The following is a 23,678-nucleotide window of genomic DNA, read 5'->3' on the forward strand; positions in this document are numbered from 1 at the left end:
GCAGTACCGTACGTTACTGGCCATATACTACCGTTACTGACTATGCAGTACCGTTACTGACTATGCAGTACCGTTACTGACTATGCAGTACTCTTACCTGTACATATTACTTGTACTACAACATATATTATTAGTAACATGTAACACCGCCATACGAGCTCGTCTCACGTGTAACCACCTCCATTCTCAATGATTATTCCCAACCATTTCCTCAGATATTTCAATTACAAAACATTTGCTTACAAAAATAGAGTAATGAAAATTCAACGTTTAAACACAAGAAAGATTGTATATGTGCTGTAGCCACTGTGTCATGTTACGTGGGAACTATAGCCCGGGTGACATCAATCTACCCCCCCCCCCTATGTCATGCATATATTTCGTTTCCTTGGTGTTGAAATGCATATTTCTACGATGAGAAAGTGTTCTGACATCACTTCCGCTGGCACACCTCACGTGTGACAAGGAACTACTGGGGGACAGGATACATTATATCGTATTGAGGTATAACTGGCTGAAGGGTACAATATCAGCCACTTAGTATTAAAACAGATTACGTAATGTGAGAACCCATAAGCCAGGATGACTCGTGAGCACACTTGTCATCCATAAGTCATCAGAGAAGGTTGTGCACTTTCAACACATCCTCTTTCCATAAACCCAGTCACTAATCAGTGCTCGTAAGAGGGACCGCTAATTGAAAATCAGTTACAACAACGTCCTGAGAGCTGTTTTGGACAACGCCGAGGCATTCCTAGAGGCAATCCGCCTACAGATCTACAAAATTGATTTCAGATGAATATGTATCATCGCCAACAGCCGTAAAAAAATAATCCTGTACGAAATGACCCAAACTGTCGAAAGAACACTATCATATTTCCCATCACATGAAATTAGTATGTTTTTACCTCTGGCGGTAGGTAGCAAATACCTACGACCTTACCAAGGTGGTACAGCACCTCATCTTCCATCACGAACTCATCTACTGGTGCTGGAAGTGACTTCCTTAACTCCGCCCGTTGGTCCCTCAAGACTTCTTAACCTCCCCCTACTATGGGGGGAGGGGGTGTCCTTCCTGTCTCTGTAGTTTATTGTGCACACACTTTAGTTTATTGGTTATTGTGCATCTGTGTCTGGCAGGTGTTCTTCATCCTGTTCTGTGTCTGGCAGGTGTTCTTCATCCTGTTCTGTGTCTGGCAGGTGTTCTTCATCCTGTTCTGTGTCTGGCAGGTGTTATTCATCCTGTTCTGTGTCTGGCAGGTGTTCTTCATCCTGTTCTGTGTCTGGCAGGTGTTCTTCATCCTGTTCTGTGCCTGGCAGGTGTTCTTCATCCTGTTCTGTGTCTGGCAGGTGTTCTTCATCCTGTTCTGTGTCTGGCAGGTGTTATTCATCCTGTTATGTGTCTGGCAGGTGTTCTTCATCCTGTTATGTGTTTGGCAGGTGTTCTTCATCCTATTCTGTGTCTTGCCGCGATACGCTTATCAGACCCGACTATGGGAAACCATGAGGAACCATAACTTATTTTGTTCTACTCTGGCTGAATCCTTTGACAGTTGCAATATCAATGACTATAAGTGAACTTGTACTATGTATGATTGTAATCTTACTTGCACTCTGTGGTTGCACTCTGTGTGGCACTCTTATACTATGTATGATTATAACCTTGCTTGTATTATGTATGATTATAACCTTGCATATACTATGCATGATTGTAATTATGTTAAGTATATGGTTTTCCACTATAGGGAAGCAGCCCGTTCTCGCCAGGCTAACCATAGCCCGTGCTACTTGCCCCGCTCCTGTGCCAGGTAAGTTACGGGCTCACCATAGCCCGTGCTACTTGCCCCGCTCCTGTGCCAGGTAAGTTACGGGCTCACCATAGCCCGTGCTACTTGCCCCGCTCCTGTGCCAGGTAAGTTACGGGCTCACCATAGCCCGTGCTACTTGCCCCGCTCCTGTGCCAGGTAAGTTACGGGCTCACCATAGCCCGTGCTACTTGGAACTTGTTCCTAGTAGCTGAATCTATAACAACAACAACCGTTCTCGCGAGTGTTACCAACGTCAAGAAACTGTCGTACTAAAGTGCCTTAACCTAACCCACCAAAGAACCCACGAACAGAAAACTGACATTATGTCAATTTGGCGAGCCGCTACCATTTGCTAGTACGACAGTTTGTACTAGAAAATACGACGTGCCATTAGCAGGACGGGTTGTGTCCCCTTAGGGAAGTAGAATGTCACAGTCCCGAACAGAAAACGGATGTAAATACAGTACAAACGTTACGGTAGAAAATGCTTATCGCTAGCTAAAGGTTTTCAATGACATATCCTTGTTAGAGCACAAACTATTTTTATTATGTGAGATCATTAGACCATTAACTATATGGTCAAGTTCAGACGATATCTGCCGCACTATATGATCGAGGCCAGAGACGACCTACTCTATGACCTATGCCTATATGAGGTCACCGCAGTCGACGCACAACCATATAGTTCTAGGCTCAGCACCGCTCCTGTGCCAGGTTAAGTCCACTACGGGCTCACCATAGCCCGTGCTACTTGCCCCGCTCCTGTGCCAGGTAAGTTACAGGCTCACCATAGCCCGTGCTACTTGGAACTTGTTCCGAGTAGCTGAATCTATAACAACAACAACAGCGAGACATTAGGGCACGGATTTATTTCACCTGATGCGTCTGTTCACCAAACAGTAAATAGATACCCCGGGGAATTAACCATTGTAAGTTACATCTTGAGGAAGAAGGTCAGTTGCTGGGGGGTATCTCATTGAGCCGTATCCATAAACGGGACGACATAACATTTTGTCCAGTGAGGGCCCCGTACCCTGCCCCAGTGTTCACCATCAGAGAGAAGTGGATCTTATTGTTGATATTCACAGATACTCCCCCCCCTTCCCCCCGGGGGAGTGGATGTGTCAATGTCCGGTTCGGAAAGGTTATGGCCGGTCTACGTCAGTTTACAGAAGTTTACCTTTAAACTTCAGTTTCGCGGACTCTTTCGCCACTTTCTAATAAACAATGTTTAGAACTATATGGTCAAGAACTATATATATATATATATATATATATATATATATATATATATATATATATATATATATATATATATATATATATATATATATATATATATATATTACCAATAAATTACTTACAGAATTAGAATGAGGTGCACAAACTACTGCTCACAGGATGAGTATGGGGTGCACAATAAACTACTGCTCACTAGGACGAGTATGGGGTGCACAATAAACTAACGCTTCACAGGACGAGTATGGGGTGCAATATAAACTAACGCTCACTGGATGAGTATGGGGTGTACAATAAACTACCGCTCACAGGACGAGTATGGGGTGCACAATAAACTACTGCTCACAGGATGAGTATGGGGTGTACAATAAACTACCACTCACAGGACGAGTATGGGGTGCACAATAAACTACTGCTCACAGGATGAGTATGGGGTGCACAATAAACTACCGCTCACAGGATGAGTATGGGATGCACAATAAACTACTGCTCACAGGATGAGTATGGGGATGCACAATAAACTACCACTCACAGGACGAGTATGGGGTGCACAATAAACTACTGCTCACAGGATGAGTATGGGGTGCACAATAAACTACTGCTCACAGGATGAGTATGGGGTGCACAATAAACTACCACTCACAGGACGAGTATGGGGTGCACAATAAACTACCGCTCACAGGACGAGTATGGGGCGCACAATAAACTACCGCTCACAGGACGAGTATGGGGTGCATAATAAACTACTGCTCACAGGATGAGTATGGGGTGCACAATAAACTACCGCTCACAGGACGAGTATGGGGCGCACAATAAACTACTGCTCACAGGACGAGTATGGGGCGCACAATAAACTACCGCTCACAGGACGAGTATGGGGCGCACAATAAACTACCGCTCACAGGACGAGTATGGGGTGCACAATAAACTACCGCTCACGGGACGAGTATGGGGCGCACAATAAACTACCGCTCACAGGACGAGTATGGGGTGCACAATAAACTACTGCTCACAGGATGAGTATGGGGCGCACAATAAACTACCGCTCACAGGACGAGTATGGGGCGCACAATAAACTACCGCTCACGGGACGAGTATGGGGCGCACAATAAACTAGGCGCCACTGGTGGCAACACACCCATAATAAACTAATACAACGTTTATATGTAATATGTTGGAAGAATAACGTATATAATATGAACATTTTCTAATATTAATTGTTGAAACCAATGATAAGGCTTCTCAAATATTATCTATTAATAATATATATTATTATTTATATTGTTATTAATATAGATATCCTTCTAACACTGTAATTCTTAAACGTCACGTTTCTAGTTCATCTAACAAGGCCAACTAAAGCAGATTAGCAAGCGTGATTATCGTTTGATGTATTTTCATGTACTCTCGCACATATTCCTTGTTGTGCTGTATTTTAATGGACATTGTCTTGTATAATTCTTAAGTACATATTATTGAGAGCTGCTGCAATCTGGCAACCTGTCTAGTGAAGCTGAAGGAACCTCCCTTGTTGTCAACCATTCAGGATTTGCCCCCAGTATCTTTTCTGACACGGCTTAGTGACACACGCTGTCATTCGTGAGTTGTTTGTCAGCGTGTGAAGTCAGTAGGTGCCTCTCCAGTGTGGCGAAGTGGTGTTTAGTGCCAGGCATTCACCAAGTGACTGAAGCATGTTGGGACTCTTCTTTTTAACAGCATTCATCTCCATGATGCTTCCACGAGCAGGTACAGCAAAGTGCGGGGGTGGCGGACGTATGTCATAATTCCCACTAGAGGTTTCTGTTATTTCCCCTAGTATTATGTTCCAAATGTATATGCCAGGTAGTTTATCATTTGTCGGACTTTGACCTTCAGCTGTCCGTCAGTGATGGCTGTAACTGTGCTTCCTCATACATGCTGGAGACTAGTGGCATGGTACTGCATACCTAGGAAACTATATTATGACATATGATATAAAGGAATATACACACTTGTGGTTAGTAATGCGATTCATGTTAGTGGCACAGTCATAATGAGTTCGAAGACGATACAAAATATCAACAGATGGACAGTTAATTTATTGAAGCAATAACTACATATTTCTACAATTATCAAAGAAAAAATAGACACCCTCTTAACGGCTCGGCCATGTCATTAAGGCAGAGAGGTGTTTACTACTTTAAAACCCAGAGTTTGTCAAGCACGACTAACTATCACTTTACCCCAGGGTACCTAAAAGTTATCGTACGATGCATACAATCAAATAAAAGTGTGATTATGATAGATCCGGAAATTTGGAAATACCCGAAGGTTAAATGAAGGTGCGGCATTGTAAACACTGTTGATATCATCCCCGGACACTACCTGTGGCAGGTGGCCGAGAGCCCCCTCTCACCCCCCTCCCCCCAGATGACCAAGCACTTGGGCTCCACGGTAGAATGAAGGTCCCACTTCATGCAGGTCGGCGTTCACTCCCCCGACCGTCGAGTGGTTAAGGGATCCTGTACATTAGATGCATTGCTTCTGGCAGTATAGGTTCGAGTCACTTCTGGGGTGTGAGTTTTCAGTTATATATATATATATATATATATATATATATATATATATATATATATATATATATATATATATATATATATATATATATATATATATATATATATATATAGCTCAATCGCTATATAGCTATGTAGCCCCGTAGCTCAATCCACAACGCAATCGTAAACCCAGAACAAGAGAGCATCTCAGAGATATGCCTCTAGTATCCAACTGAGATTTAAAACCTTCCCCGGGGTACTACTGCAGTGTAGACATATTAAGTGATACACGCCCTAGTCATATAAAGTACAAATCAAACCAACGTGGGTAATCCTTCCTTATTGTAGGTGTTTAGCAGCGTAGTAATATCTTTGTCGATGATATTTAGCTTATGACTCCTTATCGTCAGAGACCAATTTGAATTACCCGACTATTAATTTTAGGTCGCCAGTTTCGATTAACAGGAATAACCTGGTTGATGCTGTGGTAGACAAGCCGTGAACCTCATCATCCCAACTGATTGATTGATTGATGAAGATTAAGCCACCCAAAAGGTGGCACGGGCATGAGTAGCCCGTAAGTGGTAGCCCTTTGGAGCCATTACCAGTATCAAGAGCTGATACTGGAGATCTGTGGAGGTGCGACTGCACCCTGCGTGACGGGAGATGTCTCCCGTGATCTTCCCAACGACTGGTAACACCATAATAAACTAGCTAGGCTACCTCAGTGAACACCAGCTATCACTGTTTCCGGCGCTAAGAGTGGAGACGGTTTGCTTTTCTTAATTAAAACTTGTACGTGGGTTAAAGTATTTACGGCCACATTTATAATGCTGCGGTGTTACTCCCTCCCGATATCTTCCCACGAGGGGGGCGGCCATAGCAGAAATTTCTCCAAAAGTCTATCACCACAAAATAACTTCCACTCATTAAACCTTTCCGGCACCTCCTACATTTTCTTAATTTATTGCTCTCCTTTCCAAGATGCTGGTCGGCTGCCTCTACCATATGACGCTTCTAGTTAAACGATTAAACTAATCTCAGGCATTCTGCTGAAATGTATAATCTACCTATATGCAATGCACTCATCAAGCTACAATTAATGTAGTTTATTACAGTAGATGTGTCGGTAGGTAGGTTAGGCTATGGCGGACGGTTCCCAGAATATCCTGGAGTCATACAAATGACAAAGTTGTGATTATACCAAAATTATTCAGCAATTTCAGAGTTCTCATGAGTAGTACACATAAGATGTCGACCCTGCGAAATATGGCCCCAGAAAAGAAATGAACCAGAGACCTAGGAATGGGTGAAAACTATACCATAAGGGTATCAAAATATCATATATTCCTATCCGAGTAAAACCACTCAGCAGCAAACACATATATTTCCACCACCACACCAGTCCACTACCCACTGAACCACTACCCCCTTCACCACCACACCAGTTCCCCTCCCCATTACTATTACGTCCTGTTGACTACGATAACCTTGTGCTGCGCAGGGACATGTCCACCCTTGCCGATAGCAGTCACAAACACTGCCTCCAACACTACTACGAACACTGTAGCAAACATAATTACTCTTAGAAAGGAGGAAAGTGAGGGACATATAGCCTTACCAAGCAGTGTACATTAGCCAAGACATGTCATGGCATGACAGGGAGGAAGCGAAGAGAATCACAGAATGGAAGTGAAAAAAAAATAACGCAAGACAAGTTAGCAGCACAAACCGCACACAAGAACAGCCAAGTCAAACTGAAAATACAATACAACAACATAGTGGATCAGACCAGCCTAACGAGGAACCTTTCCAACCATACATTATCACAATAGCGTAAACAAAACTAAAAAGTGTTATAGTGGATGTGATCTTTCCATATGGTTATAATGTAGCAGAGAAGGACAGGGTGGAGAAGGGTTGAAGAGAGGTAGTCCTATTACTACAGCTCAACTGGAACTTTGATAAAATATTTTCAAGAGACAATCAATTACACTGTATTAGTAAGAGAACATGTTAGGAAGAGCAACAGTGGAGGAACAGAACAGGAGTAACACTATCAAATATCAATATTAAATATCTTTCTAAAACATTACCGTTAGGGGTTCAGAGATATACAACTGCACATTAGGCCTACATGTCACAATTATAAAGACATAAAAAGTAAAGTATGTACCCTAAACTGCGTGTGATTTCTTACATCCGTGGTGGCCCAGTGGTAACGCTTGCCCCGCGCCTCACGACCGATCTAGTCTGGGTTCGAATCCAGGTCAGGGAGTTAACTGTAATCCTTAACTATTCATCTGGTACCTGGTTATTAATCGATTGGCGGGTCGTGTTCCAGGGAAAACTAGTGAGGTAAAGTTTACCATGAGCTATGAGAAAGGTAAAGTTGTTTTTGAAGGGTTAGGGGCAGCTACAGCGCAGGGCAGCATGTATACGGCCTTACTAACAGGAGTCAAAAGTCGTCTGCTCCTGTACCCACATTGAATTTTGTAACTAGCTCATCAAGACTGTAACTTGCTTAGCTAAATGAATTTTGGGGTTCAGCCCATTATGTGTCTCTGTACCCCTTTCCACTACCGCCCACAGGATGGGTATGGGGGTGTACAATACATGAATTAAACTCGAACTCCTGTACCCAGGTGTACAGGAGCAGACGACCCACGTATACATCTGAGTTTACGTGTATACATGTGTTTACAGTACACAGGTGTACTCGCACAAGACCAATAAGAAGCGTTACTTTCACAGCCTCGCAGTGCCTACTGACGCAGGTCATGTGTGACGGGAGGTGTGTGGAGGCTTGTGACGGCGTGGTGGAGTGTGCTGACGGCGCTGACGAGACCAAGCAACTCTGCTCTAATACCCAGTGCAGGTGTGTGTGTGTGTGTGTGTTTTGTGTATGCCAGTCCCCTACACACCCTCATACTGGGGGAGGATCTAGTCCCCTCACCATCATAATGGGGTCTAGTCCCCCACACCCGGATACAGGGGTCTGGTCCCCACCGTGATGCTGGGGTCTAGCCCTCAGATGTGTCTAAATGTGTTTAAAAAATTGCCCCTGCATTTACACGAGGGCCTAGGGCCCCCCTCCCCACCTTTACACAGGGGGCTAGCCCCCCACCTTTACCCAGGGGGATAGCCCCCCACCTTTACCCAGGGGGGGCTAGCCCCCCACTCTTATCCGTTCCAAAACAATCCCCTGAAGTTTGTGTTGGCCATCTTTTGTTCATCGTTTTAAGCGATTAATTAATCCCTTTCATAACCGTTCCCTCACGCTATAAGGTACCATTATCGGGACCAGGCTTCATCAAGCCTTTACGTGTCCTCTTACGAAACCTGTTCATCTTTCCTCAAACATGACGGTTTAGTGTACATTTATTGAATAGTTTCTGAGCTCCAAATCACTACGAGGGTATACAAAACATTAAAACATTGTATTACGAAATTTCCAAGTTCGTCAACATTTTAATAAATACAGATTATGCCGCTATGATCCATGTAAGATGTACAGGTTTCGTAAGTGGTTGCGTAAATGCTTGATGAATCCCGGCCACGTATATATATATATATTTATTTATTTATTTAAATACAAGAAGGTACATTGGGTTTGTGAGAATACATAACATAGTATTTACAATCTTGTAAAGCCACTAGGACGCGCAGCGTTTCGGGTAGAATATATATAGAATTCGGGATATATTTCCCTCCACAATTCCCACTTCTCAAATAAGCTTTTAAGGAGACTGAACTCCTCACTTACGAGAACTTCTATATTAATATCGTTGCGTGTGGGAACATTTTAGGAACGACGCGTCACTGCCAGTGGGGGACCTGGGGAACCTGGCCGACGTCCTGGAGAGCGCTTCAAGCTCCGCCACTGCTAAGTTCAAGTGTGACTACGGCGCCTGTATTCCACTCGACTTCCTCTGTAATGGCCACACCGACTGCTGGGATAAGTCTGATGAGACGGCTCAACAGTGTGCAGCTAAAAAGTGAGTCTATTGCATTCATATTTTACAAATTTATTTGGCTTAACCTTCGTGGAAACATAGAGATTGGTAAGTTGTAATGGGCTTATTGGCACATTAGTGATGAGGTGCTTCACCTTCACCTCGTCCCCGGGTAATTATACGATGGAATTTCACAGTCGTATACACACACACACACACACACAAGTATATCCTTTCACAACCAAAGATCACATTCACTCTAAAAAAAAGTCTACCACCTATGGGGCTATTCATACCCGTGCCACCTTCTGTGGTGACGTAATCTTCAACAACAAGAACGGTCGTATGCATGAATATCAAGGTAGACGACAGCCTTTTTTAAGCATCAGGAAACCCCATATAACTTTCTAATAACCTATAACATCAATTCTATAACATACACAAGAGTATTGCCAAAGATTTTTCATTGTATAATATACAAAAATGCTGATGCGTTTTGGGACGAGTACCTACATGAAATGTATTATTTCAGATGTACCCGGCGGGAATTCCGCTGTGACTACGGCGCGTGCATCAGGAGGCTCTGGTCCTGCAACGGCTACCCTAACTGTGCCGACAGCTCTGACGAGACGCCTAATGCGTGCAAGAATCAAAAATGCACCTCTACTAAATTTCAGTGCAAATACGGAGCGTGCATCGACGGGGTAATACTCTACGGGAATTATAGACAGGAAATTCCTTAAGTATTTTCGTATTTAATATTTCTTCTGAAGATGTATTATTAAATACGAAAGTACTTAAGAAACTTCTTGCCTTAAATCTTCCTTCGTGGTTTGACATTGTCATATTATGTATGACAATGTGTGTGTGTGTGTGTGTGTGTGTGTGTGTGTGTGTGTGTGTGTGTGTGTGTGTGTGTGTGTGTGTGTGTGTGTGTGTGTGTGTGTGTGTGGTGCGCGTGCGTACATGCGTGCCAGTGTTATTGGCTATATGTTATTGGAAAAGGTTAGATAAATGATTCTAGAACAAATCCTCCCTATATTTCATATTTTCTTCTTCACTTGGGTAGGATGTTGTTAAAGAACGCGCTTTACTAAAGTACACCTTAGCATCCTCAGAGCAACTCGTCCTCTTAAAAATAACGTCGCCTTTCGCTTGTATGCGCGCTATGGCCAAAACTGGACGTAATTTTAAATGAAATCGGCTCACGAAAGTGATGTACTGTCCCGTTTTCTGTTTGAGTCCTCTGGCTTACTCGGAAAGGTTAGGAGAGGAAACTTTCAATTGACATTTTTCATGACGTTTTGAAACTTAAAGAGAATTTCCTACCCATCTAACCTACCAGAGGACTCTTAAATTACTGTTTTGAAAAAAAAAAATCCAAAATTTATTTTAATTTTTTTTTTATTTTCAAATTACGTCCAGTTTCGGCCATACGGCAAACGGCCAATTCAGCCGTAAATGTTATTTACATTTAAAAAGAGGACAGGTTGCTCGGGGTTGTATTTGCAGTGGAGTTAGACAACTGTCCCAATAATTTTCCCGTTTTATGCCGTTTCAATTTCTGTAATGTCTCCTATTATCTTTCTCACTTCCTTCACGATACTGATATGTTGTATCTAGGTTACTAACTACTTATTGTTGTGAAGATGCTACCTCAGTGGTTTCTTGCTACGTACATCTGTGAAGATTAAATCTCTATATTATTTGATTCAAGGAATGCATATTATGGTACATGACAAAATAACACCTATGTTTGCCTCAGTGTTTTATGTACTTTAACAGAAAAAGAAATGTGATGGAACAGTCCACTGTATCGATTCTTCTGACGAGACCAAGGAGTTATGTGGCCCTCAACACACTTTTGTAACAACAGAAAGCCCAAAATTAGTCACACCTGCCTCGCCAACCCCACCAACCCCACCACCACCAACGCCTGCACCACCACCACCACCAACACCTGCATCAACTTTCAAACCTGGCATCACATACCCAGTAGAGCCACCTGTGGCCAGTGAGTGCAAGGCACAGGGCATGTGCGAGTGCCCAACCCCTTATGAGCACTTCTGTGTTCCCTGTAACAACGTAGCAGCTTGCTCCGGGATTGGTAAGGCTCCGTGTCTGTTTATGTTGGGTAACTGTAGGTACACTCTCTTAGTGCTGTGGCATGTGTTATTATCATTGATTGGTATACTGTAGAATGTTATTACATGATGTTGAGAACATATATGATGTGCACAGTGTACTGTTCTGTGCACAGTGTGGTGTTCTGTGCACAGTGTGATGTTCTGTGCACAGTGTGGTGTTCTGCTTTAGGTAATTAATTTACTAAATAAGTTTTGAGTTAAGAAGCAGTATTACACCTTTCATTGCACCACGACTTGAGAGCACAATACTATATTTACTAAAAGTCTTCAACTAGATAAATCTTTTAATCATTTTATTTTATTTCTGTGAAGAATGAAGAAGTGCTTCTTTACCTTCTTTATCCAAGACGGTTCGCTTGGCAGCTGTGATATTTATAATTATGACTTGATTCTTGAAAAGAATTCAAGATTACAACTTCTCTCTTAGCACAAAATAAATCTGTTATGAAGGTGGGGTCCAAGAGTTAATAGCTAGATTCTGTAGGCAGAAACAGTAAATACACACGAAATAGGACAGAAATCATAACAACTGTCCATTATTAACTGACGGCTAGAAAGGCGGGGTCCAAGAGCTAATGCCTGAAGGCACAAGGTGACTACACACACACATATTCACGTGTTCCATACAACAGTATACAGATTTATACGATAATCACTTACCAGACCAGGAACTGAACCCTAGCTCTCAGCAAGAAAACTAGATACTGTGTATGCATGACCATTGGACACCACCAGGCTATAGAACCTCACACTGCCAGTGCATGTCGCTCTTGGGTCCTGCGCCATCTGTTAGCAATATTGTGAACCTCTCCTCCGTCTCTGACAGTGAGTGAGGTGGTGTGCAGCCTCCAGCCAGTAGAGGGGTCGTCGGACGCCGTGTTCATTGAGGTCCTCTCGTGCGGGGCGCAGCTCAATGTGTGAGTCACTTCTCTCTTCATCTTGGCTTGTTTCTTGTTGACTATGTAGGTAATTACGGATACACACACAATGTGTGTGTGCGTGTGTGGTGTGTGGTGTGTGGTGTGTGGTGTGTGGTGTGTGTGTGTGTGTGTGTGTGTGTGTGTGTGTGTGTGTGTGTGTGTGTGTGTGTGTGTGTGTGTGTGTGTAAATAATACATGTTTGTGAAGCATGTGTTACATTGTATGAGTAACTGAACTGTTCATGCTAATTATTCATGTGACTATGTGATAAAACCTTATAATTTGCAAAACATGTATTATTTTTATGATTTACTATAAGATACGATCAGATTGATTTACATTTGTAGTCTTTTATTATTTTGGTCTGCTAAAGATTTGAAAATAATTTTGTATTCGAGAACTTTGTCTGGCAAATACATTTTTATTTACCTCTGAACAAGCAACTATTATAAAGTTTTTTTTCGTGCAGTGTAGTCCCATTGTATTTTTCACTCGTCAAATTCAACTTAACCTGATATATTTTTGGCTCTATATATTCTACTCGGTTAAGGGGAAATATTAATGGAAATTGTTTATTGTGTTTGGCAGGAACGTGGAAGGGATTGTCCGCACAGCTGGGTATGTTTACACTTTGTTATTGTTTGTTCCCTGAACATTGTTATGTTCAGGGAACATAAAACATTGTTATGTTTAGCTCACCTCTTGCTTGCAATATTACTTTTTCATTATTTGAATAATTGTCTTTATTTCTTTAAATACAAAGAAAATTATAGTTGTACTTAGACTTTTACTCTGTTATGCTCACCTACACATCCTCTCGCCTAATGCTTTAGTCCCAACGTGCAAAATAATAGGTACTATGTTAGGGGTTCGTGCTCACAAATATCTACGTTTTCAGTCTAGGTTAGGTGGGTGGCTTGCTACCCAAGTCCAGCACCAACCCAGAGTGGCCTAAACTATCATTTACTTAATAATATCTCGCAGTTGATAAGGTAATCATCAGGAGAAAGCCAATACAGTATGTTTCTATAGCACTTTGAAGGAATATCTTCCCTTCCAATCCCTCCCAGGGACTTTCTATTACGTACATTAACAATTTATTAAAATTAAAATCCATTTTGTTAACCACTATTGTCTGGAGCAGTGAAACAATTGGTCGAAATACGGCCAGACAGGTTTGTTAGGACGTAATGCTTCAACGCTGTCGACTCGTATCTAAATGGTCCCGGGTTCGATTCCCGAGTAGGACGAGATATTCGGTCACGCTTCCTCACACCTGATTATTTTCCTAACTGAAGATGCCTTAATTTCTACTCTCTTACTGTTCCACCATTCTCTTATGCTGCTTGACAAACCTCACAGTTGTCAAAATACTGTTCCATGACCAAATCCACAAGGGCCGTGACGAGCGTCTGGGATGCTCTAGGACGCAGGTTCGAATCCTCGTCACGGCCCTTGTGGATTTGTTCATTTGATGCATCACGCAATTGTGATTTCTGTGTGTAATACTGTTCCATGTTCCGCAGGGGCCCCTTGTGTGGGATTGTGAACGCGGTGCCCGTGTTGGGGGTGGTGATGGCAGAGTGCTGGGGCACCATACACCTTGCTCAGTGCCAAGCTGACGGCTTGTGGCACCCCTATGGCACTAACACCAACAATGCTGCTCCGACCGAGACATTATGTCAGTCCACCTCTATCAACTCTCAGTGTAAGTGCTCTGAATATTGTTACATATGCTTTAGGTTAATTACCTGTAAACTGTGCTCAAGTTACAGTAGCATCGGAGGTTCTGCTGTAATATGACGTGTGTGCCTTGGTCTGTAATTTTGTTAATTGATCTGAACGTAACATTCATAAACATTATAAACACAAAATAAATATTATTTTTATTAGTAGGAAGTTTGAGCATTTAAATGTTCCTTTCGTTATTGATCGTTAATGTCTATTTTAGATGAAAAGTTAATTGATAAACTAATAAGACAATATTTCATGTGTCTATTTATTAAACTTACCCATTATAGAATATATGAGGATTTTATGTTGAAATTCATTGACAAATTTTAAGAATGTTAAATAAATTTACAAAGTGTAGTATATTACTTACGCAAAATTTTATTTTAAACATGAATGTCCAATTCGTATTTCTGTGGAAATATCCTGATTTTTATCTTCAATATCAATGAACACCAAAAACAAAACACGAACAAATGCTTTACAGTGAAAATATTTTGGCTGAGAATAGAGATTGATTGACTGATGAAGCCAGCCAAGAGGTAGCACGGGCACGAATAGCCCGTAAGTAAGAGAATAGAGGGGTAACGAAGGGACTTTTGTTGACAGTGTGCGGGCGGCGGCCACGGTACATCAACCCTGAGGGCAGGTTCATCCTGCAGGCGCAGCCGCAGTGGCCCTGGCTGGCGGGACTCTACAACCTGGAGAAGTACATCTGTACCGCCACCATTATTTCCTCACGTTATCTCCTCACAGCTGCTCACTGTGTCACCAGGTTGGTTGAATCATGCTCTCTCTCTCTCTCTCTCTCCGGGTATGTATAAGAGAAATATATATTTAAACTGTCTAATTGGTGTTGCACTAGGTAACTACTATAGAAGCTTTAGTCACTCTACGTTACTACTCTAGAGGCTTTAGTCACTCTACGTTACTACTCTAGAGGCTTTAGTCACTCTACGTTACTACTCTAGAGGTTTTAGTCTACGTTACTACTCTAGAGGCTTTAGTCACTCTACGTTACTACTCTAGAGGCTTTAGTCACTCTACGTTACTACTCTAGAGGCTTTAGTCACTCTACGTTACTACTCTAGAGGTTTTAGTCTACGTTACTACTCTAGAGGCTTCAGTCACTCTACGTTACTACTCTAGAGGCTTTAGTCACTCTACGTTACTACTCTAGAGGTTTTAGTCTACGTTACTACTCTAGAGGCTTCAGTCACTCTACGTTACTACTCTAGAGGCTTTAGTCACTCTACGTTACTACTCTAGAGGCTTTAGTCACTCTACGTTACTACTCTAGAGGCTTTAGTCACTCTACGTTACTACTCTAGAGGCTTTAGTCACTCTACGTTACTACTCTAGAGGCTTTAGTCACTCTACGTTACTACTCTAGAGGTTTTAGTCTACGTTACTACTCTAGAGGCTTCAGTCACTCTACGTTACTACTCTAGAGGCTTCAGTCAATCTTCGTTACTACTCTAGAGGCTTCAGTCACTCTTCGTTACTACTCTAGAGGCTTTAGTTACTATACGTTAGTACTCTGGAAGTGTGACGAACAAGATGGATAAATTTCGACCTCGAGTAAGTACTAAAAACTTAAGACATAATAACATTTAAAATGATCTGAGTGTCATAATTATTAGGAATCTTAAGCCCCCCCCCCCAAAAAAAAGAAAAATACATACAAATACGGAATAAAGCAAATAGGATCCCCCATCTAAGTCGTCACCTTTATCTTGTTCTTGTTAGGCTTCGTTTAGTTTATGCTGCTAAATTTTAGTCATTGTACAATGTAATGGATATAAATTCCTCTAAACTCATGCAGAGTATGATGACAAAGTTAATCCCAGGAGTTAAGTTTCGATTTAGGAAATTTTATATACGAACATCAGAATTAAGGAGACTGCCTAAGGCGTATTGGCCCATACTTCCCAGCTCCAATGTATATCCACCCAAACTCATTCATATACATATGTTTAACCTACGCTTGAAAGAATCGAGAGATCTCACGTCTATTACATTACCCGGTAATCTGTTCCACAAATCAACGATAGTTTCCATACCAGCATTTACCCAAATTTTTCCTAAATCGAAACTTATCCAATTCACATCCTTTGTTTCGTGTTCTATCTTGTGTTGATATATTTGATGCGCTATTAACATCCTTCCCTTGTTATGCCCACTCATATTTTTATATATAAAACATAACATATATTATATATAACATTCATCCTTGTTATGTATAAAATATAATTTGTGTAAACCACAATGTGTGCAATATTTTCGGAGGGACTAAAACAAAAGAATATAAAAATAAGCCGCCATTCTGAATGATAACATGACCCATTTTAGGCATCTGACTTTTCATACAGATAGTAGTTTCCTTCCTGGTTCTTTTTTTCGTGAACTCAAATAACGTTAAATATTAACAGTAAAAAGTAAGAGCTTTAGTACCCCCCCTTTCAACTGAGGATAAAAATATTTTGTGCTATGGTATGCAATTTTTTCATGTCAGTTTTACAGAATTGATTTCTTGTTATTGTTGTCCAGAACGCAAGAGACTCTAGAGACGCTGGACGTGCGCAACCTGCGTGTACAGCTATTGTCACCTAGCGGAACACCTTTTAAGGACTATGTAAGTGTTCTCAATGTCGAGTAAGGAAAGGTAATCAGGAGGCATAAGCATTTAGCTGTTATACATGAGGCTACTGTGTTATACAAGTCTACACTGTTATACAAGTCTATAATGTTATACATGAGGTTACTATGTTATATATGAGGCTACTTATTATACACGAGGCTACCACGTTACACATGAGGCTACGTGTTATACATAAGACTACTATGTTACGTAGTCATAATGTTATGTGGCTACTATGTTATATACGAGGCTACTATATTATAGATAAGACTATAGATTGCTATAGCTGAGGGTACTACTATACCGGCTACTGTCCTATACCTCAGGCTACCATGCTGAAGCCTCAGACTAAACTATCTCATGCCTCGTACTACTTATTCTATACCCTGGGGTACTAGCAAGCAATTAATATACTCTGTTCTGCCCTACAGGTGACGAAGATCCACCTGTACCCTGGGTACGTCCCGGGCACCAGACCTTCTCACGACCTGGCGGTGGTCAGGGTAGAGAAGCCCATGGTGTTCTCTCACAAGGTGTACCCTGCCTGTGTCCTCAGTGAATACTTCCCAGAAGATGAAATTGCTGCTGTGAGTATTGGTTGGCTGGACCTGGATAATAGCAAGTATCACTACACAGGAGTGTGACTACACTCCTGTGTGACTCTTACTGTTTGTGTCACCCCTACCTCAGTAACACCACACTACAGTACTACCACACTACAGCACCACCACACTACAGCACCATCACACTACAGCACCACCACACTAAAGCACCACCACACTCCAGCTGATCATTTATATCAAAATATTTTCTGTACCTACAAATTCAATTAACCATACCTCCTTGAGTGACATTAACTGTAACGTTTCCCCCAGACGTTTCGTCACGGAGCCTCGAACAATTACCAGTGGGAGCTGATCATTCAGAAACGTGACATCAGATGTCGTCCCACACCGCACCGCAAGTGTGGCAGTTCTCTCACCATTGACAAGGACCAGTTCTGTGGTATTAACCCAGGTGAATATCACACCATTATACTTGCACTGTGGTTTTGTCGGCATTATATCATTTGATATTTCATGTTCTGTGGCTCAACCCTGGACTAGATGAAATAGTTGACCACATAACCGGAATGCACTCGGGGATGGGGTTGAGTGAGTTCATAAATACTCTCCCCCATGCTTTTGTAGTGTGGTGGTACAGTGGTACAGCCCTCGGCTTTGCATCATGCGGGCGGAGGTTCTAGTCCCAGCAAGGGCATTTGGAACTTTGGAACGATCCTTATCAGGTTAATAATATACATATTTTTCCCATACTCACCTCGATGTTGACTTTTAAATAGCTTAGCAGCTTGAGGGTTACATAATTCTGTGTGTGTATATAAGCTGCTTTATATGATGAAAGGTTCAACAGTGATTACTTCCGCCAACAGATAATAAACAGTTCCTAACAGAAGGTTCATCAGGAGGACCGTACCTGGTCAATATTGGCAACGATGTTAATGAAAAATGGGCGGTAGCCGGTATAGTGTCGTCGTCGTACTCGGAGTCGTCGTGTCCGCATGACTTTACCATCTTCAACCACGTCTTAGACTTCTGGCCTTGGATATCCCGGTGTGTTCACAACGGCGAGTGCGCGCGTCCCTAAGACCACACGACCACGCCCGGAATTCATCAAGATCTGTAAGTCTTAGCTCGACCATATTGCCTTAGGTTGTACTTACTAAACAATTTACGATCTGCGGCGCCACGAAGTCGTCCGTACCAATAATAACTTTGGGTTACGGACAACTTCACAGCGCTTCGGAGCTCATAAATTGGTGAGGAAATTTTATATCTACTGCGCCGCTATGATGGAGGTAAGAGGTACAGATCTCGTAAGAGAAAACGTAAGTGCTCTGTGAATCCAGGCTGTAACTGTCGTCCTCAGTTATTTGACAATCTTAGTATTTATCTATTGTTTTGCATGAGATTAGAGACACGGCTGAATGGTGATGGTTGCTGTCCATATTTATACAGTTTTGCCTGAGTGTTTTCGCTAAATAGGTGATGAGTGGTGTCATTTTTGTTGTTATATTTGACCTAAATGGAATGTAATAAAAATGTATGAACATACAAAAGTTTGTTAAACAGTTGAGAGGATTACCTTCTTAGGTGAGTGGCTGTTATGTCCATAATAACCAGCTGCTACAATGAGTACTCTGTGGATCTTTGTTATTTTGTTATTCTCAATTGTATTTGTTTACATGTTTTCCTTCCTGGTTGAAAGCATTGCTATAATGTTAATATTTAAGACAAAAATTACAATCAGTAATTAACAATGTTATCTTGTACTTTAATTCGAATATATGAGTTTTTAATATATATATGCATTCCTGGGTATTTACACATCCGCTTACGAAACCAGTTCATCTTTACTCAATCATGGCGGATTAGTTTACATTTATTAAACAGTTTATGAGTTCTGAAACGCTACGAGTGTGTTCCTAACAACAATAACCTGGGCTGTGAAGTTTCCCGGTTCATCAATGATTTAATAAATGTAAAGCAACCATGACTGAGGCAAGATGTACAGGTTTCGTAAGTGGCAGCGCAAATGCTTGATAAAGTCTGGCCATGATGACTTTTGAGGCTGCGTCAGATTTCAAGTAGTTTTTGCCTAACCAGGGGCCGGATTCACGAAAGCAGTTAGGTAAATACTTACGAACGTGTACATCTTTCCTCAATCTTTGACGGCTTTGGTTACATTTATTAAACAGTTTACAATGCATGAAAACTTCCCAATCAACTGTTGTTATTATTATAAACAGCCTCCTGATGCTTCGGAGCTCATTAACTGTTTAATAATTAGAAACAAAGCCGCCAAAGATTGAGAAAAGATGTACAGGTTCGTAAGTGCTTGCGTAAGTGCTTTCGTGAATCTGGCCCCAGAACCGTATTAACTTAGGTAACCCGCCCACCTTAGCGAGGACGATGCTCATTAGTTCTAGCAAGCTTCAGTATTGCGCTGCTTTTAATTTCAGTAAAGCATCGGACTTTTGACGTTGTGATCTGTAATGTCAAAATTCCGGTGCATTATGTGTAAGGACAGGTTGCTGGGGAGGGAATTTTGACTACATGGCTCTCTAGTACTTTTGACGAGCATCGTGAGGTAGAAGTAATATCTACTTCTATCCTTAACTTATCTACCACTGTCAACTCTACAAATTTGAATTAAACTGCAGGGGCAGACGGTTATCACCAACAGGGGATAAACATCATCAGTTCTTCCATATCAATTTTCTGCTGCGGCTCCTCTAGGGAAGCAACAGCTCCGCAGGGCTGACAAACATGTGTGCTAGTACACAACGAAACCCACAATAATCTGACATATTGGAGACAATCTTTGAAGCAGGACGGCGGGATCGAACCTGCGTCTGAGATGACCCGGGACCCGGGTTCCATCCCGTCGCCCTGCTGTAAAGATTTTGTCACTGGAACTTGTATTATGAGAACTTGGATATTAAGGTTTTCTTTATTAATAAAAAAATGTTACCAGGATCTTCTTGATAGTGGTAGCTATATAGCACACCAGATGGCATTCCTTGGGACTTACGTGTTTCAAACCTGTGGAGGGGGCCCTAGGGATTGTCTCTATTAATCTCTATAATCATATTATCATACACTCTGGCCTCTAGGTAATGATGTTCTTCACTATATGCTCCTCCTTCAGAATACAATGAAATCACAGTGGTGTGATATATCAGTGCGAAAATAATTTGGAGTAATGTGGGGGATCTGAACCGCCCCTTTGTGATTTCTTTGTGTTCTGAAGGAAGGGTGTATGGTGGTGAGCACCATTACCCAGAGGCCAGAGTACAGGCGGGCTATTAGTAAAACCTGGTGTTGGCACCAGTTGAGACTACACTGCCCTAGTGGACACAGTAAAGTTCCTGGCTGAATATTGAGTCCTATTGTGGCCGAGTGGGTTAGGGCAAGTGTCTGGGAGTCACTAGACCGTTGGTTCAACTCTCCGCATTACCCCAAATAATTTTCTCCTTTGATATATCACATCACTGATTTTCTTTGTGTCCTTGAATCCTCTTGTTTGGCGATATGAATCTTTTTGGATCAGTAATACTTCTCGAAGATGTTGCTTTCGTAGTTTCTAAGAGGTTTTCTCTTTTATATATTTGCAGGACTTTGCTTAAATGCGTCTACTAAATCATGTTACATTATAATTTGTTATTTCAAAATTTAGTTGTGTAATCTTACATGAATGGTTCTTACGTATTGAGCAGTAGTACATTTACACAGCTACAGTACAAAAATGCGTAAATCTAGACACTGTATGTATACTGGTTGTATTTAGAGGAAACATAAAAATACTCTGAATATACTGTAAGAATGTACTGCACCATCAGTGATAGAGTTCAAATGTGTCTATTGTGATATTTCAGTATTGGGGAGTATATAAATTATCTCTACCTGTTGTTATAATTATTATTATCATCAGAATTTTGTTAACCATGTTTATCATTGTCGTTCTGTGATATCCTAGTACTATTAAATATATTTTTATTGCAGGTATTCTTATTATCCTTCATTACTGCAGTTAATAATGATTACAAACTATTAAATTCAGGCAGTTGACATTAGTCTTGAGTGCGCGGTATATAATTATAGACATTACATATGAATTTCACTTAGGTACACAATTTACTGCAAATTTGTGTAAACTAACCCAACAATATATGTACAGATATTTGAGAATTAAACATCTGAATTTGTGTTATGGACGAGGACAATGTGTTGAGAACACTGATACCTTCACGTGCTGGTATTCATCAACCTCACGTGGATGAATCCGGTAGGTCTGGTACAATCATCCTCACGTCCTCAGCCCTCCACTCTACCCCTAGATAAATGTGCCCCGTCTCTACCATATCTGTCAAATTTGTTCAAGTTGCTCAAGTTGTTTTAAAATGATATTGTATTATATATGTGCAATATTTATCCAACTGGCAGTTGATAGAAAGGATTACAAAGGCATGCAAACTCCATTAGATCCGAAAAGCTGCTTGTTTTTGGTAATACAAAACAATAATTCCAGATCTTAAAGAGACGAACTTGTCTAATCTATTTTTAACTGGATGCATAGTATTTCCCTGAATTAGATCGCTTGGTAAGCTGTTCCATCTGTTGGCTACTCGGCGTCCTTTCACAAAACTTCACGTCGCATTTTTATCGAGTTCGAACACCGTCGAAAATGAATTAGTAATAGTAAAAATTTGCGAGTAGTTAGTAAACAATTGAAGCAGTGTGCGTAATACTGACGATTGTTAAGCATCAGTCTCGGTAGGTTAGGCGGGTTGCTTGGGTTTGTATGCTTCTGGCTAGGCAAAACTGTTGCATTTTATTACGGAGCGTCAAATCGAGAGAAAACGGGGAAATTTACTACGAAAATAAATATTTTGCTTAAATGAAGTGCAGGTGTTTGCCTATAAATTATAGGCAAAGTAGCACATAATGTTTTGCAATATGTTTAGCAATTACATTATTTTTTCTTTGTTAACATCGTCATACCCTTTAATAAATTTGAATAATTTCAATAATCAACTCTTTTGTATTGTTTCAAGACTGAATAAATTTATTTAAAAATAGTTTCGTATTTTGCATTTCGAAATCTTAGAAGCATGCTTGATGCCCGGAAATAGTTTAGTTTAGTTAATTTATTATGCGCCCCATACCTATCTTGTGGGCGGTAGTTGTTGATTGATTTAGGGGCGACGACGATCGTGGGATCGGATGCGCCCCGGCGTACCCGTTAAGGGGGAAATCGCGAAGCCTGGAAAGGTGGAACGCCATGCCAAATCGCAAAACGAGTGACGCCAATCACTAGAAACTAATATGCCATACGACAAATAAACGCACAGTCAGGCAGATGATTGGGGAGCCCCAGGAGTCCCTCAGGGTGACAAGCACCAGCCCCGCTCCACACAGAGAACATCAGGTATCAAAACCAAAACTTTGCCCCCAACTAAAACGCAAAAAGTCATCCAGTGTCCCCTGGCAGAGCAGAAGCCGGCCGCCCACCACGGCTGAGGGTACACCAGGAGCCCACCAAGACCCGCCAACCCCCGGCACCTCTCGGCCAAGCCGGCCCCCGAACACCGTCACACCGCCGGGAGAACCAGCCAGAACACGTCAAAAAAAAAACCAAAAACAAATCTATCAACAATCCTGTGACCCAAGGCGATATGTGCGCCAGGCGTCGTACAAGCGGACCGCTGAAAAGGGATGCTAAACGGCAGTAGCAAAGTCAAAACGCGAAAACAAGACGTGACCAGGCAGCTCCCAGTCGGAGGTGGTGTCCAGACGTCCGCTCGGCGTCAAGGTTGAACCAGGAGTCCCCTTGTGGGCGGTAGTGGAAAGGGTTACAGACGCACAACGCCGAGCACTTTCCAGGAGTAAACATCCGTTTTCTCAAATATGACAGAAAACGTGAGCAATACTCCAGTGTAGGGCAGACTAATTAATTATTCTGAGTGAATTGGATTTTGTTGAACTGAACTGGAAACAAATCTTTCAATGAGAGTAATATCTTTTTGTCATTTAAAACATTCTTACACTGCACTCTTGGCTAAAGATCACCTGGTCATCATTAGAACAATTTACTAAGGTGTTTAAGTAGGCCTGTGGTGTCTGACGCACGAATGGT

The 23,678-nt window shown here is 41.7% G+C and overlaps 2 protein-coding genes across 2 annotated transcripts in view; one reads left to right on the plus strand and one right to left on the minus strand.

Moving 5' to 3' along the window:
- Positions 1 to 23,678, minus strand: part of GatB (glutamyl-tRNA(Gln) amidotransferase subunit B, mitochondrial) — a 449,912-nt gene that overhangs the window by 40,641 nt on the left and 385,593 nt on the right. The gene's annotated exons all lie outside the window — the stretch shown is intronic.
- Positions 4,548 to 21,540, plus strand: LOC123762910 (modular serine protease). Its single transcript, XM_045749683.2, has 13 exons — positions 4,548 to 4,793; positions 8,339 to 8,462; positions 9,394 to 9,582; positions 10,073 to 10,244; positions 11,326 to 11,647; positions 12,514 to 12,604; positions 13,196 to 13,225; positions 14,134 to 14,315; positions 14,948 to 15,113; positions 16,889 to 16,973; positions 17,411 to 17,566; positions 17,855 to 17,996; positions 18,412 to 21,540. The coding sequence occupies exons 1-13, from the start codon at positions 4,739 to 4,741 to the stop codon at positions 18,624 to 18,626; spliced, it is 1,929 nt and encodes a 642-aa protein (XP_045605639.2). The 5' UTR covers positions 4,548 to 4,738; the 3' UTR covers positions 18,627 to 21,540.

The sequence above is a fragment of the Procambarus clarkii genome, chromosome 47, assembly GCF_040958095.1.
Source record: "Procambarus clarkii isolate CNS0578487 chromosome 47, FALCON_Pclarkii_2.0, whole genome shotgun sequence".
In the NCBI taxonomy this organism is placed as follows: domain Eukaryota; kingdom Metazoa; phylum Arthropoda; class Malacostraca; order Decapoda; family Cambaridae; genus Procambarus; species Procambarus clarkii.